Source organism: Sarcophilus harrisii, chromosome 3 (genome assembly GCF_902635505.1).
Source record: "Sarcophilus harrisii chromosome 3, mSarHar1.11, whole genome shotgun sequence".
Lineage (NCBI taxonomy): Eukaryota > Metazoa > Chordata > Mammalia > Dasyuromorphia > Dasyuridae > Sarcophilus > Sarcophilus harrisii.
The window spans coordinates 368,948,984-368,975,541 of NC_045428.1; the positions used below are offsets into that span (position 1 = coordinate 368,948,984).

The window sequence follows — 26,558 nt, forward strand, 5'->3', positions numbered from 1 at the left end:
AATTCAATCTTTCCACCTGACTCTTTACCACATAAGCAAATTAGATTTGGAAATTATTTTGGAAACATTAGGCACAAGATTGGAAGAAGTACCAACAGTACAGTGGATGTGCCACAAACTTGATGGCCCCTAAGGCCAATTCTAGCCCTGGAACTAACATCCAATAAAGAGTAATGAGACAGATGGGATTCCAAGCACAGGAGTTCACCTTTCAGTTAAATGGATCAGAAGCCAACTCTTTCTCAAACTGGAAATTGTTTTCATCTGGCTCAGACTAATAAATCTACATCCTTATTCAGAACCTTAATTCCTTTCATTATATCTCATAGCTTTTGTGCAGGCTTTAAATATCTTAAATAACATTAACATATTAAAAGTGGTTAGGGCAGAATTTGGTTTTGTTTGGGTTTTTTTTTTTTCTTCAGAAAGGATGAGGTAGAGGAAAGAAGTTACATTGCACAGCTGTACTCTCTGATTCAAGCTACCTAGCAACTGTCAAAATACAACCCAAACCACAAAGGTGCCTGAAACTGCATATGAAAACTTATTCTTGGGAGATCCACTGCCAAATGTAAAACTGTGTAATCTACTGCTTCTCATTTCTGGACATAAATACAGTGAGAGACTGCTTTGAGAGCTAAGTTGAGAAAATATATATTTATCCATAAGGATCAACTCCTATCTAACATCAACCACAAAACAATAGGAACACTTAATTAGAACCAAAAGCTCAAAACCTTGATTGAAGTCAGTGCTTTAAGAGCAAATGAGCAGAAAACCAAGGTTTCTCAGAATGTGAACATCAACAAAATAACATTTGAAGGGTGGAATAGATGGTATTACCTGGGAAAGCTACTTGTACAGAAAGTTATAGCTTTACAAATTATGCATCCATAGTCACAATTAGCATTCAAATTAATACTATTAATACTATTCCTCAAATTCTGTCTTTTCTGAAATTAAAAGTCCCAATTAAAAAGCAGCCACGTGTTGGGTTTCAAATGGAGTAACACCTCTAGTTACACCTTCCTAAAAAGAAATTGGAAGCCATACCGATTATGAATGTCCCATCTCTAGTGACTTGAATGTTACAGAGCGTTTAACAATGAGATCAGCTAGTGCATTAGAGGATGGAACATATTTATGTGAGGAATGCACTGAATGTCTATGGAAAGCCACAGGTTCTTATAGTTCAAAAGAAAATCCTCCTATAAATGTTTTCTCATAATTTGTAATAAATATGGCCTGAATTTTTCTCACTAAGAATACCAAGAAAGTAAACTAAAATTCTATTTTGAGAATTCAAAGTACATGCCATTCCTGCAAAACCAAAGAACACACATTTGCTCAACAGCCCAGTCCACTGTTTCATAGTTTTAAAATGTGAATAAGGGGCCATAAGTTTTAAATCAACATCATAGTTCTCCTTATTCTTTCTCTAAAACCCACAAACCAATTCTGATTATCAAGACATTAACTCAAAAAAGATTTTATTAAGTATTAATAGCATGTGAAGCTCAAATAGAAATGGGAAAAGAAGCTTAACATTATACAAATTCTATTGTATTTTTATTTGTTTTAATATTTCCCAATTATATTTTAATCTGATTGAGGCAGGGCTTTTGACACCTTCTCTCTACAATAGGTACAATTCTATTGTACCAGCTTCTACTAAGAAACCAACATCCTGATCCTGACTCCCATAAAATTCAGTGAGGAAATTTTTCCTATTATAAATTCCAGGCTACTTAAGCTATTCCTAAAGTTTCCCAATGGTTTATCAGGCCAAATGCCATCTTTCATCCTGATTATCCTTTAATGTCTCTGCTGTTTAACAATGTCAATTAGTCCTTCTTTTTCCAAATGCTTTTTAACCTCAGTTTCCAAAGTAAAGTCTCTTGCCAATTTGCCTTTGATTCTGTACCAACTGCCTTCTATTAACAGCAAAATCCCTTTGCTTTTTTTCTTGGGTTCCCAAATCTATGCATCATCCCTTTAATATCAATAGCTTTCTATACATCTCACAATTCCTTTATCTAATTCTACAGAACTTATTTTTTTCATTATCTTTTCCTGAAATTCCTCTTACTTGGAATTTCCATGTAAGCTCCAACCAACTGCCTTGCCAAAACAAAAATTTAGCATAAATTAAATTTCTCATTTTTTTCTCCAAAGTCACTATCTTTGCCAGCTTCCCTCATATGAGTTGAAGGCACTACCATCTTTCCCAATACCTAAGAATAGAACTATGTTAGTGTCCGTACTAGCTTTCCGGAGGATCTCTGGATGAGCCTTGGTCTTAGGTGGAGGAGTGATGAAGGCAGGAAAGCCACCAGGAAGATCTCTATTTCTGTCTCTGTCTTCTGTGTCTCCTCTGTGTCTGTCTCTTCTCTCTGTGTCCCAGTTTGAGATCTCCTCTCCAGTCCTCTCAGACCTTAAATACTTCAATATGATTACATCATTATATCACACTAAATATATACTAGAGAACCATTATCTCATCAATCACATGGAGTAAATGCTTACTATAAGCTCCCTGCTATAAGTATCCTTGCTTCAAGTAGAACACAGGTGGTCATACCCTCCCTGACTTTTCAGGGAGGGAGGTGAGAAATTCCAAAGAGAAAATGGGGAGCCAAACCCGATATTTTTAGCAGGTTTCCTCTGGGCTGAAGGATCTTATACCTCACTCAAAGTTCCCCCACTATCTGTGGCCCTCTACAGAACTACAAGATTATTATGGAACCTAACTTTCTAATAATAGTTAATAATGAAAATAACAAGCACTTATATAAAATCCGAGCACTGTATTATAAACACTTTTAAAATATTATCTTATTTGATCCTCATGACAACCTGTGAGTCAGATGTTATTATTATATCCCTTTTTTTACATTTGAGAAAAGTGAAGCAAAAAGAAGTTAAATAACTGTCCCAAGCTCAAATACCTAGTAAGAATCTCTGGTAGGATTTGAACTCATTTATTCCTGACTCTAGGTACAGTTTTAACAACAAAGTTCATATGGAAAAACAAAAGGTCAAGAATTTCAAGGAAATTAATGAAAAAAAAATCAAATGAAGGTGGCCTAGCTGTACCAGATCTAAAATTATATTATAAAGCAGCAGTTACTAAAACCATCTGGTATTGGCTAAGAAATAGATTAGTTGATCAATGGAATAGGTTAGGTTCAAAGGACAAAACAGCCAATAACTTTAATTATGTAGTGTTTGACAAAATCAAAAACCCCAGTTTTTGAAATAAGAATGTATTATTTGACAAAAATTGCTGGGAAGACTCTAGGTACAGTTTTCTCTATAGCACCATTTAGACTTAATACTCTTAAAAACTGAGAACCCCAAAGAGCTTGTTTGTATAATACCTATTGATATTTATTATGTGAAAAATTAAAATTGATCACTTAAAATTTTTTTTAATTTTAAAAATTATGTATTACTTCATTTTAAAATAAATCATGGGGGCAGCTAGGTGGTATAGTAGATAGAGGACCAGCCCAGAAGTCAGGAGGACCTGAGTTCAAATCTGATCTCAGACACTAAACACTTCCTAGCTGTGTGACTCTGGGCAAGTCATTTAACCCCAATTGCCTCAGAAAAAATTATTCCCTGACCCCCTGGAAAGAGTCTTGAGAACCTCCAATAGGACCATCTTTTAACAACTTAACTTTTTTAAGCTTTCCTTCGTATTCTTTCTCATATTTCTCTTCTTTGAGTACACTACTACATCTTTGTTATCTGAACTACTCTTACTGTAGTAAAAACTTACTTATCTTTCACCTTCCTTCACCTACCTTATAGCCTCTCTTCAAATATTCTAAAATGCCCAAAAAGTCATGTCCAATGTTGTCTCTTCCATTTGACTTTTTTTTGGGGCAGGTCAGGGAGGACCAAGGCAATAAAAGTTAAATAATTTACCTAGAGTAAGTGTCAAGTTTTGGATTTGAATTCAGCTCAGGGCCTCCTGATTCTAGGGCAGGTGCTCTGTCTACACACACACACACACATACATACATACATACAAACACACACACACACACACACACACACACACACATCTCTTCCATTAGACTAGTTCTTTAAGAGTAAAAATTGCCTTTGCTTTTGTATTTGTATCCCTAGTTCTGTCACAGAAATATATGCTTTTATTCATTGTACTTTCTTCACCTTTTACTTCGGTTCATTTTTTTGCCATCTTCCATATCTTCACTCTCCTCATCCCTTTGTTTCTGAACAGTTTAAAATATATTCTACTCAAGGGAAATGTTAAAGGTTTCCTCTATGTTTTCTCATTACTCTTAACCAATAACATACATTTAAAGTATCCATATAATACATATTCTAGGCTTTAATGCTATATTTAAATATTTTTAAGCATCAATCAATAAACATTTATTAAGTACATACTATGTGCACTGGGGATATAAAAGAGGCAAAAGATAGCACTTGTTCTCAAGGAAGTTACAGTCTAATTGGGGAGACAATATGTAAATAAATATATACAGAGCAAGCTATATCCAGGATAAATAGAGTAGGGTTAATGAACAGAGATACTAGAAATAAGAGAAATCGAAGAAGGCTTCCTATAGAAGATGAGGTTTTGGTTGGGAGTTAAATAGGAAGCCAGAGAGGTCTCCAAGGAAGAAGAGTATTCTGAGTGTAGGGAGTGCTAAAGAGAATACCTAGAGCTGAGAGATGGAGCATTTTATTTATGGAATGGATAGGAGACCAGTGTCATTAGATTTAAGACTTAAGTATTATAACAATATATTTTGTATTTGCTACTGTAGTTAAAAGGAAATTACTGTAGTTTATTTAATGGGGAGGAGGGAGATAGGCAGAAAGGAGGATGACATTCTTTGGAATTAGTCTACACTAAATTATGACACAGAGTCAATTTACTGATAGAAGAAACCTCCAGAAGCCATCTAATCTAACTCCCTCATTTCATGACTATGAAACCATGATTCTAATCCTGAAATCCATATACTTGGATAGTGCTTATACACTTAAGTGTCCATTTTGAGGGAGTGCCCAGGCCAGTCATTACTTCCTTCCAAGCTTGGCTCCTCACTTCAGACCATTCTCTCAACTAGAGTACCTTTGGCCCACCCTTTTTTCATCTTCCCTTTATGTATTATCTTCCCTCATTAAAATGTAAATTCCTGGGAGGCCGGAATTATCTTCTGCTTTTATTTATATTCCCAAAGCTTTGAAAAGTGACTTGCAGATAATAAGCACTTAATAAATGCTTGCTGATTTGACTTGACTAGAAAATGCAAGGACCAAAATGCTCACACACTCAAGGCTTACCATTAGAAGGATAAAATGCAAGTCATATATCTCAGAGCCTTCTAAATGACATGTTTGACCTCCAAGGTCCTTGTACTAAGTAAATTCCCAGTTCTCTTTTTTTCTCCTACATGAAGCATGGTTTATAATGTCTAAATGACTTCCTGAGAAATCAGGGTGAACTACTGTTAATGCCAAAAGCTGTTTCATTCATTTGAAGGAATGCCACATAGTCATGGGAATAGAACTAGAAGAATTTTTATTTTAACCCTACAACAAACCATTAGTTCCTAGGATGTGACTACTTTAAAAGGCTTTTCCAACAAAATTTTATATTAAATCAATAACCAAAATGATTACATTTAATCCTCATATTTAATAGTTTATGTTACAAATATGCAGTTATAATTCTCATGAAACAAAACAAATGAAAAGGATGAGTTAAGAGCAAATCACAATATTAAACTTTTAGAAGCAATAATTATGGTGTAATGGAAAATACATGTTAGAGCACTGATTAGTGCTTTTTTACTTGTCTGTAAAATGGAAATAATCAAACTTTTGCCATTTACCTCACAATAATCATAACAGCAATTAAAAGATACCACCAGAGGTATCTTTAAGAAAAATAAGATTTGTTTTTTTTCCCCCCCAGGAAAGACAGAGGCTTAACAAAAGGAATAGTTAGCTTTGGGCTCAAGTAGGAAGAGCTAACCAACCAGTAACCACTCCACCCAGATCCAACTGACAGTCTTCCAAGACTGTCTGTACCCTAAAGCACCTCTAAATCTATGGGATAATTAGAGAAAGGATGTCAGACTTTAACAACTGCATGTTTCTTCTTTATTTGACTAAAAGTGTTTACTTCACAAACAACTGAAATTTGAAATTTCAATCACTTTTTTTTCAAACTTCAAGTTCATATTTCCACCTACCTACAAGGCATTTCTTTCTGCTTGACTTCCCACCAACACTTGTAACATGTCCAAAATCAAACATTATCTTTATCCAAAAACCTCCACCATTCATCTAGTCATCTGCATATGAAACCTTGACGATATCTTTTGTTTTCCCTCTCTCTTTTACTTCAAAATATTCAACCAATTGTCATATCCTATCACTTCAATCTAAAATAATTATAGACAATAATGCAATAATTTTGCATATTTATTGCCACCAAATTAGTCGGCCAGATTATTACAATACCTTTCAATCTTTCTTCCCAAAGTAGTTTACCCTCCAATCAATTCTAAAGCACGAGTCTGACTATGTCACCTCTGTAGTCAATAAACAACCAATGATTTTCTATTTTCCCTAAAAAGAAATATGTTTTTCCTTTTGGCATTTAAAGCCCTTCACACAAAGTTCCTCCTACTTTTTCAGTTTTTGTAAAATTTTCTCTCCTCCACAAACACTATAGTCTAATCACTTAACTGCTTCTCATATAAAATTTTCCATTTCCTGACTTGGTACATTTGCCTTGACTGTGCCTTATATAATTTGCACTTTAATGGCCTCCTGCAAAACTCAGCTCAAATGTAACTTTCTGCAAATAATAATAACTGGCATTTGTTTAGTGCTTTAACTTTTGTAAAGTACTTTAATAAATGTCTCATTTGATATTAATATAACCTTATAAATTATTTCCATTTTAATGATAAAGAAATTGAAAATCAGAGAAACAAAAGATTTAGCCAATCACAAACCTAGTAAATATAAGAAGCAGAATTTGAATTCTGACCTCAACTACGTCTTAAGCCCAGCACTCTTTCTACAATACTGCCTTATACAGAGATATGATTATATCACATATTTTTTTTATTATTTTCTGACAAAAAATTGGAGTTAAGTGACTTGCCCAGGATCATATACCTAGTAAAAGTTAAGTGTCTGAAGCCATATTTAAATTCAGATCCTCCTAACTCCAGAGCCTGGACTTTCTCCACTGTGCTATTTAGCTGCACCTATATCACTTATCTTTTAAAAATTCTCCAATAGCTCCCCTATTGCCCACCAAACAAAATTCAAATTCCTTAGTTCAAGGCCCTTCATAATTTGGTACCAGACTACATTAACAGTTTATTTTCTACTACTCCCATCCAGATTACTCAATTTAACCAGAATGTAATGTCTCATCCATCACCTGTACATATTCCCTGATATTGCCAACATCATTTTATTGTAGACATTCCATTTTTTTATTCTCTAGAAATCAACACTAAGTTACTGAGATATAACTTACATCTCCTTGTAGAAGGAACACAAGTGAACTTAGGTGTCCTGGGATCTGGTAACAATAATCTAGTAAGTGCTAACATTTATGCAGCACTTACAACATACCTGGCACTGCCCTAGGTGCTTTACAGTTACTATCTCATTTGATCCTCACAGCAAGCACACTTCAGAGACATTGCGGGATCAGTTGCAAATATTGAAATGAAGCAAATCATGAATTGTTTTGTTTATTACTACATAGGAAAGTGTACAAGAGGATGATATTAAAAAACAAATAATCCATATACTTTAATTATTTTATTGCTTAAAAACAAAATAATAATAATGCTAATCTAAAAATGCTGAGCTTTCAGTGAATCATAATCTTTTCTCTGATTGAAGGTCTTGCCTCAGTGCTGATGACTGCTGAATGATTTAGGTAGTGACTTGAAAGATGAGATGGCTGTGGCAATTTAGAATAGGACTATACAATTATTAATTAGCTTAATTTCAACATTGTGATTCAGGCAAGAGTGAGACCTGAGGAGAGAGAGAAGTGGGAAACACATCGTGGTGCCCCAAAACAATTGCAATAGTAACATCAAAGATCATTGATCACAGATCATCATAACAGATATAATAATAAGAAGAAGAAATTTTGAATATTGCAATAATTAACAAAATATGACAGACACAATGTGAAGCTATTGGAAAAATGGTACCAAAAGATTTGTTTAATGCAGGGTTGCCACAGACTTTCAATTTGTAAAAACCACAGTAAAAATCAAAGCACAATAAAATGAGGTTTGTCTATATTATCTGTCACTGGCCAGTTATGTGATTTTACTATGCCTCTGTTTTCATGAATAGAACAAATACAAAAAAATTAAATTTCTCTAGCCCTCAATGAACCTACCATTGTTTCTTCCTTTCCTTCCCTGAAGGGAAGAGAGAAAGTTCAGATTACAGTGGAAGTAAATAAGGTTTAGGAAGATAGTGATAGAAACTTGATGTCTGAAAAACTAGAAAGATAGTAGTATTATTATAATATGAACTTAAAAGAAGTTGTTTTGTATATAAGCCTCAGAATAACTATCTCAACCCTTAAACATCCTAGCTCTTTCCAAATTTTTCCCAATGGTGCATACAGCTCTTGACTTCCACTGTGATTTTCCTTCTATAACAGCATATCTCTATTGCTTAGGAAAGACTACTTCTCCCACATAAAATCAAGACAAAAGTAGTTTTATTATGCTCCTTAAAAGTCATTCTATAATCATTTAATAAGTTCTGTGCTAAACACAGAATACAAGAAAAAGATAGTCCCTACCCCCAAAGACTTTTCCTTCTATTGGAAGAAGATAACACATAAAATGATATGGAAAAAAGGAAAGGAACGGGGAAAGAAGGTATCAATGAGAGATAACGGACAAATCCAGGTGAATATAGTCTGATGGGAAATGAAGGCATGACTGGCCTGAGCCATAGGAATTTAGGGAGGAGCCTTTCACCCTCCAATCAGAAGAAGTTGCCCCAGGGGAATGATTAGACTCTTAAGAAGGTTCATAAATCTAGAAAGGCTACATTATTTGTCTAAGAACACAGAGAGTAGGTGTTGAATATGAAAACCTGTCCAGGTGACTATTCGTTTATCTTCTCAAAATTACACTCTCTAAATGAAATATACTTACACAAAGCCATGAAAACAATGGTGACAATAACCAAAGAAAATAAATAAATGAAAGTGGATAAGAAGGAAGGAAACACATATTACATTTCCTTTCTTCTTAACACCAGCTCCTGTTTCATATATCTCCCTTTTATCCCTACCTTAAAGGAATGCTGGGAGAGTTTATTAAATTTGTTTCCAAAGATGCTCTTGACAGTGGGACCTGGCCATCAGGCCTAATTAGAAATAAAAAAGGGACCAGCTTGAGCTCTATTGGCATTACTTTATCACCCACCTTCAGTACTCTCACAATTCATAGAACAAAATAGCTAGAGAGGATTGGCTTCAGTTGGCAGGGGAAGAGGGAAGTTAAGATACAAAAGTTCAAATCTCACATCATATTTGGCTCACCTATGGTTTATATTTGGCTCATAAACCACCTGAACTAGCTATATGTAGGGATTATCTCTCCAGAGAAGAATCATAAACACTGTCTGTCTTTCAATCAATCAGTGAAACTTTTCCCAAGGTCTTCCCAAGTCTTCATTACCATACTAGCCAAATCTGTTGGAAGGAAAGTGGCTAAAGAAGAGTTGCAGAAAAAAAGTTAATCAGACATTTCTAAAACCTTCCAAAAGCTCCAGGGTCAGTTTCAGAAATGGTGCCAACTTTTGGGGAAAACAAAATAAGGAAAATCCCCTTTCTCCTTTCTCAACTCCAAACTAGCTAATTTGTCGGACTTAAGTCTCCTGTATTCCAAGCCAACTTTGCATTTTCTATTATAATAATTTGTAGACAAGGAAGGCATTCTTCCATTATCACTTTTTTAAAGTTATAATTAAAAAAGAAAATCAGTTCAGCCTGAGTTGTTGTTTACATTTTCTTTTTCTAGGATTCCTTTCAAATGGTCATTTCTAAGCTATGTTCTACAAAGGTTAAAATCACAAATGTGATGAAAATGCAGTCAGGGACATAATATTTTTTAAAAAGGAAAGAATGGCTAATTTTTAAAATTGATAGCAGAAATCTAAAACCTGCTTTATAAATTAAAATTTTCCTCCATCATGCAATAACTCATATATCATTAGGTTTCTCTTTCAAATTCTTATTGATATTTAAAGTTCAATTGTATACAATAACAACAAAATTATGTGATGATCAACTATAATAGACTTAGCTCTCCTCAGCATACATTGATCCAAGATAGTTCCAATAGATTTCAGACAGAAAATACCATCTACAGCCAGAGAAAGAACTATAAAGACAATGTGGATCAAAGCATACTATTTTCAAACTTATTTTTATTTGCTTTCTTTTCTCATGTTTTTTCCATTTTGTTCTGATTTTTCTTTGACAATATGAGTGATATGGAAGTACTTTTAAAATGATTACATATGTATAACTCATATCAGATTATTTGCTGTTTGGATGATTTTGGAGGTAAGGGAGGGAGGGAGAAAAAAGTGGAACTCAAAATCTTACAAAAATGAATATTAAAAAAGATTATGTAATTAGAAAAATGAAATGCTATTGAAATTTAAAATATGTATTTAATTGGTTCTCCAAATTTAAAGAAAGAGAGACAGACAGACAGACAGACAGAGACAGAGAGAGAGGAAAAGTTCATTTGATAAGAATTGAAAAAGGTCATCTTCCTGAGAACAAATCTGGCCTCAGACACTAGCTATGCAACCTTAGCCAAATTACTTAACTGTATGAGAGAGAGAGAGAGAGAGAGAGAGAGAGAGAGAGAGAGAGAGAGAGACAGAGACAGAGAGACAGAAAAAGAGAGAGACAGACAGACAGACAGACAGAAAGAGAGACAGAGAAAGAGAGAGAGAGAGAGAGAGAGAGAGATTAAAAATTCATTTGGCAAGAATTGAAAAAGGTCATTTTCCTGAGAACAAATCTTAGACACTAGTTATGCAACCTTGGTCAAATTACTTAACTCTATTTGCCTCAATTTCCTCATCTGTAAAAATGAGTCAGAGAAGGCAATGGTAAGCCAACCTAGTATCTTTGCCAAGAAAACTCCAAATGGGACCACAAAGAGTTAAGCACAACTGAAATGACTCAATAGCAAAAGAATTTAATCTGTTCCAATAGGTTGTTTCTTGTGTATTTTGAAATAATCTAAGTCATTGCTGATATAGTAATAAGATCATTTTTAAATCATTTGGGTGAGAGGGGAATCAAAGCTAGCTACCATTCTTGAAAACTGGTTTAAGAAAGAATGAATTTATACCAAATTCTTCAACTTCAAATTCTGAGAGCAGCATAGTTAACTAAAAGAGTAAAGGTAATATAAAAATAAATGAAAGAAGGAAGTTATAAAAATATTTGATAGGTAGCTAGGTTAATCTAGAGTTAATCTTAGGGTACTAGACCTAGAAATCACTTCATTGAATGCATTTTTTTTCTTCCCAACAAGAATTTAAAATATATAATACATAGAATTGGGGAATTACTTATTTTCTGAAAGGATTTCCACCCAAAATTTCATCTAAATCCTTCTCCAAAGGCTAAATAAGTAATTATTTTCTAACTGCCAAATAAATTGTACTGTCAGAGCAAGTTCACATTTGGTTTTATAAATCACTATACAAATACAGGCCTTAAAATATCCTTGAGAATTCAGCAAATTAGCTTTGATGGAATCAAATCATTATCACAGACAAAACTATGGTCCATTCAGAGATGTCAAACTTGCCTCCATAGTGCATCTGAAATCAGATTAAAATGTAATTGTGAAATCTTAAACAAATAAAAATAATACAACATAGACAATGCTAATTTGTGATTTTCTAAGTCTATATGCAGCTTGATTGATTTTTATGTCACTGTTTCAGTTCATTTTCCAAATTTTGTTTCTGGAAAAGTCCATGGTTAGAAGAATACAGACAATATAGTACAAAATTTATATGTAGCAGTAAGTAGTTGGAACATGACAACTTTTGTGTCACATCTCTCATTATTCCCATATACTTACCCTCCATTAAAGCCACATTGGTCTACTCGTTGTCGCCATAACTATAGTTATATTCATATTCCCCTCTATAAAGCCTTTTCTAACCAGTGCAGACCACCTAAATACTAATTGTATGCATTATTATTAATTTAGTATCAATCAATAGTATTTATTAAGCACCTACTATGTACCTGACACCTGACAAGCACAAGGAATAAAACAATCTTAACTTGTTTCTAATTATAATTCTAATGAGAAAACCAAAAAGTATATATGTAAAATACATATATATGTAAATATAAAGAAACTTAGGAAATACAAACATATTCAAAGTATTCAATATCAGGTAGTTTAGGAGAGATAGCATTAGTATCTGGAATGGGAAAAGGATCAGAAAAGGTTTCATGCAAAAGATGGTGCCTAAGATGCCTCTTAAAGGAGGAGATGGACTTTATAAGTGAGAGGTAAGGAGAAGATTCATTCCAGGCATGGAGAATAGTCAGTGAAAAGTCACATACATGGGAATTTAGTATCTTGTTTGAAGAATAGAGAAAAAAACCAGTCTGACTAAACAAAATGTAGGAGGGGACATTGATTATGCCAGGATGTATAGAAAGATAAAAGCAAAAAGAGGAGTTTCTAATTTTAGAAGCAATGTAAAGTCACTGTAATTATTTTATTCATTTTTTTTTAGCTTCCCACATATGCATTCCATCTCTCCAACTGGATTGTTGAACTATTTAAAGGCAGGTAGGAATTCTTAATATTCCTCATAATATCTCCATGAATGTCTTGCACTATTACAGTTACTCTATCAATGTTTATTGATTGACATGTCTTGCACTATTATTTACTTGTTTTATTGATATATGCCCTTATTAATCTTTTAGAACCATACAGAACTAAATATAAAAATATATTTACCAAAACTAACAAAAAGCAATTTGTTCAAAATTTTTTTTGAAATTTGAGAATATAGTTATCATCTTTTTATTTCTTCTATCCATTCTCATATGGGAATGCTAAAAAACAACAACAACAACAACAATAAAATTGAATAAAGGATAGGATAGCCAACATAGGACAATAAGAATTAATGCCTGAGAGTAGACTGAAATAAATGCCCTAAAAAAAAGGTCTTATGGATGGATCATGTCTGTTAAATTTCTAGAAAGTTTATTACACCTGATTAAAAATAAAAGTTTTCACCCCAAAATAGGGGGGAAATTTAATTAATACACATTTTCAAAACAGTAATTAATAAAATTTAACCACAATTTCTATATCCACTTTGAAGAGGGGGTAAAGTGTAAAATTGGAAAATAAAATAAGCTCCAATAGCCTCCTATTACCTCTAAGATAAAATATAAAATTTTTTATTTGATCAAAAGCTCTCTGTATGTTTTTGGTGGCAAAGGACTAGAAAATCAGGAGTGTCCATCTATTGTGGAATGACTGAATCAATTAAAGTATATGAACATATGGGTGAAAAATATATATATGTATTTGTGTAAATATGTACATACAGAATTGAACCAGCTATACCCAGCGAAAGAATTCTGGGAGATAACTATGAACCATTACATAAAATTCCCAATCCCTACATTTTTGCCCACCTGCATTTTTATTTCCTTCACAGGCTAATAGTATACTATTTCAAAGTCTGATTCTTTTTGTACAGCAAAATAACTGTTAGGACATGTATACTTATATTATATTTAATTTATACTTTAACATATTTAATATATATTGCTCAACCTGCCATGGGGGGGAGGGAAGGAAATGGGGAGAAGGAGGGGGAAAATTGGAACAAAAGGATTTGCAACTGTCAATGCTGAAAAATTACCCATGCATATATCTTGTAAATAAAAAGCTATAAATAGATAGATAGATAGATAGACAGACAGACAGACAGATAAAATAAAAGACAGCTTAAGTCTCACCTTCTATAAAGGGAAGCTTCTTTCAACCTCCACACACCCCCACTCCCCCTTAGTGTCTTCCCCCTTTGATTGCCTCTCATTTACCCTGTGTATATTTTGTGTTCATAGTTGTTTTCATGTAGTCCTCCTCCATTAGAATATGAGATCCTTGAGGACAAAGATCCTATTTTTTCCCCTTTCTTTCTATTTCCAGTACTTGGCACATAGTAAGAGATTCTGAAAACTTACTGACCAACTAACTGGTCTTATGGCTAAGGATTTCAAACATATTATTCTTCTCCACTCAACCTTCAGATTTTCTACCTTGATTATTCCCAACTTTGTATAATACCACCACCACCATTCACTTTATCTGCTACTAGTTGAGGGAATCTGGGAATACCCCTGGACCTCATAATAAATTTATTTTATCTAAACTCAAATGAGTTTTCATTGCTGCAAGATAATCTTTTTTTATCTCTTGACTTCATCCAATATTCCTCAAAGCTATTATTCCAAACCCCTTCCTATTCCTTATACCCTCTTCTCTTAGTTCATACTATATTAAAGAGACTAAAATTTTATCAGTCATGAATTCTCTCATCTTCCCTGTTCCACATCTTGGTGAGTTGGATCTCAAGCATTTATTAAATATTTATTATGTGATGAGCTGGGATTGAAGAAACAAAGAAAGGCAAAATTACAGTTGACTTCAGGGAGCTCACATTCTAATGGGGAAGATAGCATGTAAATATTTTACGTACATATGAGATATATATAGAGTAAGTGGAAAATAAGCTCATAGGGAAGACAGTAATAGCTAAGGGGGGTAGAGAAAGGCCTCCAGCAGAAAGTGAAGTTTGAGCTGAGTCTTGAAGGAATTCATGAAAACAAAAAGGTGGAGTATCCCAAGAGCATTCCAGACAGAGACAGAGGCAAAAAGAAAGAAAAGAGAATGTTATGGTTTAGGGATAGCAAGAGGACAATGTAATTTGATCATGGGGTACATAGGGGATTTGTAAAAGATATGAAGACTCCCTAGCTGTGTGATCCTGGGAAAGTCACTTAACCCCAATTGCCTCAGGAAAAAAGATATGAAGATTAAAAAATAGTCAAGTTATGAAAAGTTTTAAATTAGAAAAAATGGCTCAGGGAAAACCCCTTGGGGTTCACTCATATTAATCATATTAATGGGAGTGACATAAGTAAAGAACCAATAAAGGAGATTGTGATGGAGCAATAAAGCAGATAGGAAGAGTATGAAGAGACAGCCAAATCATGAAACTGTAGACAGGAGATATTATTCTAGAAAAGGTGATCAATAATGTCAAATGCTACATAAAGGTCAAAAAGGATGAGGATTGAAAAAGGACATTAGATTTTGTAATTAAGATATTAGTAGCTATGAAAGGGGAAGAAAAGGAAAGACAAGGGAAAAGAGGGAATGAAAGGAAATAAAAAGGAAGGCAAGAGAAGGGAAGGGAAGAAGAATGGGAGAAAAGTAGGAAAGGACTCATCTGTAAAATAATGGGATAGGACTACATAATTGTTGAGATCTCTTCCAATTCTAATAATTTGAGGCTAAGCAAACAATGTGTCTGAATGGTTTCTCATTTCATCTTATTTTCCCCTAGACTCAAATATTTAATCAGTTCATTGCAAGGTACTCTTCACACTTAAATATATCAGCAAGGTACACTATATTTATTTTGCATATATTTCGATCTTCATATGTTATTTCCACTCAGTAGAAGGTAATTTCCTTGAGGGCAGAAATTGTTTCATTTTTATTATTGTATCAGTAGCACCTAGAATGATGCTCAAAACATAGAAGTGCAAAGTGCTTAATAAATAATTGCTGGTTAAATGATAGTGCTTAGTATTGTGTTTCTCAATCAGAAATTATGAGCAAAAAATATTAGAAATATGCTAAATAATCAAGCTGCGAAGTCTGACAATTTTTAATGATTTATGTTCTGTTACTAAGGTCCATGATATTTTAATTTTAGCATATAATTGTGTCTTCTTAAAGTAATTAAAAACTATTAGATTCTGATCATTTATACTTATAAATGACCAATTGCAGGTAAAGTTTTTACAGGAGCTTGACTCTGATATCTATTTTTCTTTCATTCTCTTTTCTTTTGGTGGGCACAAGGAAAAATAGTTTGGATATAATTGAGAGATTTACGTGGTTCCTCTAAAAACAACAACAATACAAAATATTAAAGCCTTCACCAATTATTAAGGAGACAATCAGAAAATGCAACCTCTAACCCTCATGGAAAAAATGTGTCCTATAACATACAAAGGGCATTCCATGACATATGTACAGCCAGAGGAGATGGAGATCTGCCAAACTCAAAAATAATAATAATAAAATGTGACTATAGAATCTCTTTGCAACTGAATAACACAGCCATTACTCAGTTACTCAGCTTAAATGTAGTTATTTAGTTTTATCAGTAAAATTAAGAGCAGACCACTACTAATAACATAGCAAATGATCAAATGTCTTATGTAATGGTCATTACCTAAAAGCTATAAAGTAAGGAAATCAAAGTGTTTTCTGAAATTCTCAACTGAGAAATTATTGATTTTTTCCACTGTCAACATCCTATCTTTACATCAACTTTATTAACATAAAATATAAGAATTTATTGAAATATTTCTGTAAAAAATAAATATGGGAATTAGTATTATATTATTTTTAATATAGGAAACCACAACTATCAACGCTATATTAATACATTTATTGAAAATAATCTTGCAATAAAGCCTGAATTTGCAAAACCCAAAATCATTGTTAAAATTTGTCCAAGATGACCTTGATTTCAGAATACAACTCCCTGCCCCCAACACATCTGTTCTGTCCCAATCATTATCAAGTTGAATGGCAACATTCTGTCAAGTTCTATAACAACATGTCTGCTAATACTGCACTTCTCATTTTTATTCTCTTATTGGGTATGCTTATTATAATAATATCATAAATCATGCTTTTTGCTTTATGACATATATGTCATATGACATATCATATGCTTTATGACACAATCAGTTGGTAGCCCATATTAAAAAAAACTACAATGGATTCAGTGGGATCTGTTACTTTTTAGAGAAAGTAATAATCATTTATGGAATTGTTTTAGACAGCTAAAATCAACCAACTTCCATATATTTTTGATACATTCTTTAGGGGATTGTTTATGACATCACTCAATATTTGCTTTTAACAAAATGGCAGTCACTAAGCATCCAATCCTGGATTTATGCAAGTCATATTAAAATTGGTTACAGCAATAAATGTTATGAACCTTGGTAATATTTCATGATATTAGGTGCCTGCCACAACAAAGCTTACAGTGACATTGTAAAACAAAATAGTTTAGTGGAGAAAAAAATTTTTAAAGGATATCTTTTCTTCATACAAAAATTTCAAATTACTATTGCTAAATCACCCCAATATTTTCTCTTTATACTATCTTTCCAATACTCACTTTACAATAAATAATAAGCCTCACAGAAAAACAATTAAAAATTCCATGATGAATTTTTCATTTAACTATACTTTATTATATCTTAATATTATGTTATGTTTCAAATTAAATCTACTTTGAAAGTATTTAAGCCATAAGAAGAAATTCACTTTTAAGTTATTTATTATTAATTCCCTAAGTTTTGACTCAAGTATAATTTTTCAAAACTAAAATATGTCAACAATGGGTTTTGTTTCTTAAAAAAATATACTTATCAGTCTTTGGTTTGAAATGACCAAAAATATCCTTTTATTAATAATGTGTTGACATTATTGGTAAAATGATTAAATTACCTAGGAACTTTGTCTTTTGAACCCTTTTTAATCACCACATTATAGGATTTAGAGATAAAGCTAAGAAATCATCTTGTCTAGCCCTCCATTTCAGAGAAGAGAAAACAAACCAAGAGAACTGAGATGAAGCTTAGGGTCACAGATTAGAAAAGAATGGCAAAGAGAAGTTAAAAGATTTGGTCATGGTCATGAGGCCAGCAAATACCAGAGGAAGGTTCAGGCAAAAGTGCTGCCTGACTGAATCCTTACTCTTTCAAAGCTGGAGGCAACAATAAAGCATGTATCTTATTATCATCATCACCCCTTAGAGGTCTGAAATGTAAGGATTTTGAGGTTCAAAAACCAAGGAATCTAGCTCATGTGAAGAGTCATCAAAGTCCAGGTGCAAGACAAAAGTCAAGACAACTGGCTATGGTCCAAAGTGCAGTGAATGACCTTGGTATCTTCAATGTCTGCCCAAGCTCTAAGCACTCCACAGCACCTGCCTCCATTGCCTTCAGGACCTACTGGAACAAATTGTTCATATCTGCTCATTCTACCAGGGAAAGATTTCACATACTTAGAGTAGATACTACATTTAACTCCCCCACTGGTTTTGAGGCCTATTGTTTTTTCTTAGCCTGATTTATCCCATCTTCTGAAATGATTTTTCAGGGTAAGACTACTACAGATGCTGTAACTTCTTGGAGTTACAGGTGAAAGTTGGATGCCAGGTGATGACAATGATGGAAAGCAGTCTTGAAGAGGTCCTGGCAGCCTTTATACCCTTATTACCCTTCCCTAAACACCTGCATATCCCTTCTCAAAATAAGGTCCTACATATTCCTAGGGCATTCACCTGGATTCACGGCTTTTTTAGTTTATATAAGAAATAGAAACTAAAGATAGCATGGCCCCTATGTAACCTTAATTATATCTGGATGTCTCCCAGACAAACAATAGCATCTGACATTGAAATTTATCTATACAGAGGATAGACAGACCTGTCTTTTCAGGGGCATAATGAATTTCCAGTGAAAGATTCCCTCTATCAATACAGGTTGAAACTTATACTCAGAGGTTTGCTTATAGAATCATGAGGTTAAGTGACTTGTCTAGGGTCAGACAGCCAGTATATTAGAAGCAAAACTTGAACCCAGGTCTTCCTGACTAGCTTTTATCTGTTATGTCACACTGCCTCTCACATATATATACACGTATTGAACACACATGAGAAAGAGACGATTGCCATACCTTAAGATGCTATGCTAGGTGCTATGAACTAGAATTACACAGACTAAAAGGAAACCATACTTACAGTATAAAATACATGGAGGGGAATAATGTTGAATCAATTTATAAAGGCAGGTGGGATTCAGGTTATAACGGGCCTTAACAGAAGTCTGAGGAATTTGTTTATCCTAAAGGAAGTAAGAAACCCCTCAAGCTTTTGGAACATGTGGGTCACAATGTGAAAAAAAAAATAGTAAAACAAAATCAAATGAAGCACTTAGTTTTCAAACAAGCAAATCAGAATACTGCCACAACAATAAATATGATGTATTGTGACTTGTAGGTTCTGGGAAGTTTGGATCATTTGGGAACTTCTGGGAAACTACATTGAAATCCATTGTATTTCCTAGTACTAAGCAGAGTCTATAACAGTAGAACTCCTCTAAAGCTGTCTGAAGTATTAGCTTCAGTTGATGGATGCCCTAGCTCCCCCATGAACTACTATTTGGTCAATTTTCACTATTAACAAGCATAAAAAGAAGATGCTACCCTAGCCAGACACTTAATTTAGACAAACTCAGCAAAATTTCTGTTCTTAAATTCAGGAGCTGTAACAATACTATTCATTCATTCAACAAATATTCAATGAGATTTTACCATATAATTAATTCTGTTATTAGGTACCTCAGGAGATATACAGAGAGTTTCACCTACATCTATGGAATCTTAATTAGACACCCCCCCCAAAAAAAAAAAACAAGCAATTTGTGCCATTATACTAAAATATTTACTATTTCATTCCAAGTTCTTTGAAGGAGGGAGTGCTTTGTTTTTGTTTTTATATTTGTAGCATAATGCTTGCACATAGTGAATGATTCCTGAAATTGACTATGAAAGAGTATAGTGCTCATCAATCTGATGAAGCTAAATCCTGACAAAAAATTCAGAGAACAATAAAATACATCCTAAAATGATCTATTTATTTTCTCCAAAAAGTAATTAACTTTATTCTTTCTTTGGAAACTTGTAAAACATAGGCAAGTAGGAGTTGTACATTTTAGTAAAGTCATGTGATTCTGAGGTAATTCTTTTTTTTTTGGTTGTTTTTGTTAATTATTGATTTTTGGATCAAATAAAGTAATATAGTACTTAGAAAACAACTTACCCTCTAAGTCAAACTTCAGTGTCTATCATTTTGAAATATAATACTGGAATAGCAATTTCATGATAGTTTTCATAGGATCATAGTTTGAAAGTTAGAAGTGATTTTAAAGATCACCTAATGTAATAACCTCATCTTACAAGAGGAAATTGGCTTGAAGAAGCTGGTATTATTTTATGTCACATAAGTAGGAACTAGTAGATTATTATTGCTTGGTCCTTTTCCAGTCTTCACAACCCCATTTGAGGTTTTCTTGGCAAAGGTACTGGAATGATTTGCCATTTCCTTCTCCTGCTCCTTTTACAGATAAGGAAACAAAGGTGAGCAGAGTTGAAGTGACTTGCCCAGGGTGTCTGAGTCCAGATTTGAGTTCAGGAAGATGAGTCTTCCTGGCACTCTATTCAATGTGACACTTAGCTGTGCCAAGGAAATAGCAATATTTAATATTCAAATCTTAGGTCCTTGGATTCCAAAAAAGAATACGCTCTCATCTTTACCACATTGTAGCAAGTAACCAAAATGGTTTCTTGCAAGTATCTGATAAATAGAGAAGTCAGTTTCCACCAAACCAATAAAATGGGACCACTCATATGACAAAAATCCTAAGAAGAAAAACAAAATTTTTCCTTTTTTAGTATGTGTCACTCTACTGGGGTTATATGACTAAAATCACATAGCTAATAAATGTTAGGGTCTGAGGCTGGGTTTGAACTCAGAACCTCCTGACTCCAGGGTTGAATACTTTATCCACTGTGCCATCCAGCTGCCTGAGAAAAACACATTTCAAATGTTTCTGTCATGCCAATCTCTGAAGAATGGTTTAAATGACTCAGCCACATTTAACTCAAAATAATAGCCTAAATTATTGATTTTTATTATATTAGGACTTTGAGGATATCTTATATTTATGATACTGTTTTAAAAAGTTAACCAAATTAAGTTTAATTTCTTCCTTACAAATATATTTACTCATCTATAAATATTACAGATCTGTCAGACTATAACCAAGCAAAGGTAAAGATCAGTAAATAAAAACAGAAAAAAATATTATATTGTCTAAATCAATATATCCCACTAACTAAAAATCACAATTTATGGAAATTTATGACATACTAAATATTCATAACTAAAAAAAAAAGTTATTTGGGGGAATTTTAGAAAACAACATAAATCTTACATGCAAGATTTCTGAGAAATGTTTTAAGTTAGGCTACTTTACTACTGATAATCTTTGAGCAGAGAAAAAATCCTAAAAATAAAGATTTGAAACAGTATTATCTTTGTATCAAAATGATATTACACTGTATTATTTCTTGAAAATAATTTAAAACATTTTTTAAAATTTTATAGTTTATTACTGAAATTTCCTTTTTTTAAACAACAAATCTCTGAGACAACCAAAACCTTCTACCATGCAGACTAATCCTCCTGGTTAACGTCTAGCTCTAATTAGCCATACATGCCACTCCTAAAAGCATTTTCTATGGATACCACTTTATCCAAGAGGCTTTACCACTCTGATCCTTTTCAAGTGTATCTTTATAATTTCCATTGGTCTTTATTCTCAGTTCATATGCTACTTGATACTTCTGCAGTATTTGACATCAACCACCTCCTAGATACTCTCCTCCCTTAATATCTGTAGTACTATTCTCTCGTAGTTCTCTATTCTTTCAAACTTCCCTATTTCCACTGAAAGCACACCATTTTCTTTCAAGTCACTCAGGTCCCCAAATTCATAATCATCCCTCCCTTTTCCCTATATCCCTATGTTCCATCAAGGGCCAAGTTGTGCTGATTCTACCTCTAAAAATATTTTCCACAGATCCATTTTTGTCCATTCATCCAATGTCTGTGCTAATTCAAGCCTTCAGAATGTCCTGCCTGGACTATCACAAAAGCCTCCTAATTTAATTTTCCTGCTTCCATCTTCTCCCATTCTCCAAAAATTGTATCAAAGGAGATAATGTATGTAAATATTTTGCAAACTTTGAAGCATTATGTAAATGGTAACGATTGGTTTTGCCATTATTATTATTAGCTCCAAAGGTATAATTCTGGCTATATTATCCTAGTGCTAAAAAATATACAGTGATTCTACTGTTTCTCAAGATAAAACTCTTCAGTTTAACATCTAAAATCGTCCATAATCTTCCATAGTCCACTTTACCAAATATTTTGTATTATTCTTTCATTCATTTTATTTTAGCCAAACTATCTTACTCATCTCATCTCCTTCATATTAATTGTACCTCACATCTAATATATATCTCCTCATCTTCATATCTATCTCTTAAAGAGAATTCTCTAAAAAGTCAGCTCAGATGCCAATTCCTTTAGGAAGCCTTTTATTATTCTCAAGTTCTTAATTCTCTTGCTTCTCAAATTCCCTTGGTTTTTATTACTTGTTTAAGTCACACCTCACTGTTAATGATCTCATTTGGGATATTATTGGTAAAGATGCTAAGTGGTTATCCATTTCCTACTCCATCTCATTTTACAGAAGAGGAAACTGAGGCAAACAGGGTTAAGTGGCTTCCTCAGTGTCACAAAGCTACATTAGTAGCCGAGTAGTCTGAAGTCAAATTTGAGCTCAGAAAGATGAATCTTTATGAGTCTTGAGTCATCTATCTACTACACCACCTACCTGTCCTATCTATGTTTTATTGCTCTATGAATATGTTGTAAATCCCTTTCCTCTGTCCCAGACATTGCATAGTGTTTTGGATGTGGTAGACACAAAACAAGCTTGTTGAAAGGAACTGAATTCTCAGGAGTAAGGAGCATAGAATCCTAACCATGGCCTGTCATTCACGTCTATCATCTCATTTAGTGCAAATAAACACTAAAGCCACAATTTCCACTTAGTGAGCCCAAATGTACCACATTGTATACAATGATTTTAATCCATTATATGTGCTTCTCCCCCAAAAAATATAGGACCATATTTGATTCATGTTCTTTAATAGAAAGAATTAAGGGAGGGAAGTTGGAAGGGAACTTAATTTAAGACCCATAACTATTCCAGGATGAGGTTGTTTAATTACAATATCTGGCATAGAATACTTATGCAATAATTAAAGTATTTTATGGTGTATCACTGTGTACAAATAAAGTTATTCCATAGCTAGCGACATGATCTTTTCAAGATCCAAGCTCATAAATCTTTCATGCTTCATTCCATATTATTAGACACCTTCATTTAAAGAAGAACAGTGTCTAGTTATTATAACCAACAAGAGAGAATCTTTCTTTTATTTAAAGTTGGGAATAGAAAAGTGATAAATTTTAATGTTCGGGCTAGCTTTCTGGAGGTCCTTTGGACGGGCCTTGGTCTCAGCCGGATAGACACCATGAGAATGAACAGGAATAGAATCTAGAGTCTTTATTCTGGCCCAGACTTGATCTTAGTGCAGGAGTGTAGTGGTCAGAAATGGAATGTCTCTTTTCCAGTCCTTAGCCCTGATATACCTTATTGTAATTACATCATTACCGCATACTGATTATGTGTGAACTAGAGAACCATTACATCACTATACTAAGTACTAATATATGTGAACTAGAGAATCATCATCTTATCCATTCCACTGAGGTAACACCTTGTTTCAAGTATACTTCTCCTGAGTTCCCGCCCACTATAATAAATGGTCATTTTAATTCCATAAAAGTAACTGTTCTAAATAACTTATTGAGGAAGTGTAAAAGCAAATGTCAGTGAAAGATTCTTTAATAAATTACAATCTTTGTCTTGAGAAATCACTACTAGATATTTAAAAAAATAATAATCTTTATTCAATCCTTTGCCTCTGATTTGGGCAACTAGTGAAACAATGTAATCAGTCATACTGTATCACAAGGCACTGAGCAAGAAATAAGAGTCTTAATAGTTATGCATGAAAAGTTACTTGGTAGAGCTGTAAATTGCTTCTAGAGTTCTGAAAATAATTTGGAATTATGCAACAATAGTCAATAGTTCAAGCCTTTTGACCTAGTAATCTCACTATTGGCATATATCCTAAAAATGTTTAAACAGAAATAAAAGTCACAAATATAGCTTTTTGTGGTAATAAAAACATAGAAACTAAAAAAGTGCCTAGCAAATGTGGACTGTTTGAACAAATTGTGGTATGTAGAGTTAATGGAATATTACTGTGCCATAATAAATATGAAGAATTCTTTGAAACAGGAAAACTTGAAGCGATGCAGAGTGAATAAAGTAGAATCAAGATGATAGTATATAAAATGTAAATCATGCATGAAGTATTTCTGACAAATGTTTTAAATGAGACTACTTTAGTATTAATAGTCTTTGAGCGGAAGAAAAAAATCCCAAAAGTAGAAAATTATCTCTAGAAGCTTCCCTGTCCCCTTCTATTTTTATCAAGGATATTATACATGTGAGTATAGATCATTCTCACAAAATATTTTATAGAGATGAGCAAATAGACTTAGAATCACTGATGTCTTTTTAGTCATCTTTTTTATAACACTTAATTTTTAATGATTTTTTTCCATTCTTTTAGAATTTCTCTCTCTTTCAGATATCTTAAAAGTCAATGCTGAAATTCATTTAAAATTCTTTTGCAGTTTGGAACACAAGGTTTTGCAAGGGTGGATGTTGAGAATTATCTTTGCATATGTTTTGAAAAAAAAGTTGTATTTTTAAAAATCAAATAAAATTCTTTTGCTTCAGGGTAAGCTTTCCTCTTTACATATTTGGTCAGTTACTTGTCAGATAGTTTTATAAATTCAGATAGTTTTATAAAATCAAATTCATAGATTTTGGAAAGCCAGTTCAAGAAGCATTTTGTTAATTTTACTTTAATGCTTTCTCAAAAGAACCACTTCAGTGTAGATGACAGGAAATAAATATTATAGCATAAATATCATAAATTTCAATTATCATATAACTGTCTATTCCAGCTGTCATAAGAAAGCCAAATAAGCCCAGAACAATAATATCTAACAACTGGTTGTACAATTTCTTTTATTTGATGCCACAGGAAATAAAGTTCTAAACTGTAACTGGATTATTAGATTATATCATTGCAACTAAGCCAACAAAGAAATTGTTTCTAATAATTGCCTTAACTAAAGTTATAATTGCTAATCAGTTAATTAACGAGCATTCATTAAACAATGACTACACATCAAGCACATACTAAACACTTTATATGTAAAGAAAAAACTAGTCTCTTCCCTTGAATTTACATTTTACCATTGACATGTAAATAACAGAGATAGATAAGTGGCACAGTAGATAAGACGCCAGGCCTGAAATTGGGAAGACCTGAGACCAGCCTCAGACATTTTTACTACTTATGTGGTTCTCTTACCCCCAGTTTGCCCTGGGTTTTCTCCGCTGTAAAATGGGAATGGTAATAACAATAGGTATCTATCTCCTAGATTTGCTGTGAGGATTAAATGATGTAATAATTATAAAGTGTTTATCACTGTGTCTAGCACATAGTAATCATATAAATGTTAGCTATTATTATTAGATAAATAATCTAATGGGGATTTGATTGACAACTTGAGGGGAAACACGGAAAGATATCGCCAAAGAAGAAAACTGCCAAGTTATCTTCCTCATGAAAAACTTTTTAGAAGCATGAAACAAGAAACCTTCCACTTTTAATAGAAAGGTATCATATAAGGGAATTGTCAGAATCCTATCTGCTTCATCTCCTACTCTGAGGATGAAACATCATCAGGTCTCCTAATTCCTAATCCAATAGTCTTCCCACTATACCATGAAAACCAGAACCCAATGGCACAAACATTTAATTTGTATTGAAATAATGACTACCCAAAGATTTGTCAGATGTGTTTTATCTCTTACAATGTTTGTTTAAAAAAAAAGTGACAATTCTTGAGTATTTAGGGGAAAAAGTAATTTATTCTGTGACTTCATTTTTTACTGAGGTTCTACTTGGATGACTCATTCTAGGGTTCTTCAAGGTTACGCCACTGCCAGAGTATGAGCTCTCAAATACAAAATCCACTAAGTTCAAGAAATATGTATTACCCACTATGTGCTTGGCACTACGCTAAGTACCTGAGATACAAAGAAATCTCTACCTCTACAGTCTGTTAGGAGAACACAACAGATAAACACATATCATAATTTTAGGAAGAAGACTATAGTAACAGGCTTCACATGAGGGTCTGGAGACAGATGAAAAGTCCTCTAGGACCAAATTATGTAGGTTTAGAGAAGCTCATTCCCAGAAACACTCATTGTTGATTTTTTTTTCCTTTGGTCACAGCAATTC

At 33.3% G+C, this 26,558-nt stretch overlaps 2 protein-coding genes across 21 annotated transcripts in view; one reads left to right on the forward strand and one right to left on the reverse strand.

The window, feature by feature from the left end:
* The window catches only part of PLCL1 (phospholipase C like 1 (inactive)), a 406,095-nt gene that overhangs the window by 353,414 nt on the left and 26,123 nt on the right, over positions 1 to 26,558 (reverse strand). The gene's annotated exons all lie outside the window — the stretch shown is intronic.
* BOLL (boule homolog, RNA binding protein) overlaps positions 1 to 26,558 on the forward strand; it is a 199,027-nt gene that overhangs the window by 36,370 nt on the left and 136,099 nt on the right. For 17 of the 20 annotated variants that reach the window (XM_031960244.1, XM_031960238.1, XM_031960239.1 and 14 more), the window contains exon 2: positions 12,853 to 12,904. The exons of 1 other annotated variant lie outside the window; for it this stretch is intronic. In XM_031960244.1, the coding sequence (XP_031816104.1) occupies positions 12,853 to 12,904 (52 nt within the window). Of the gene's footprint in view, positions 1 to 12,852; positions 12,909 to 26,558 lie in introns of all 20 variants that reach the window. 2 more of the 20 variants (XM_031960240.1, XM_031960241.1) reach the window with 1 other exon arrangement.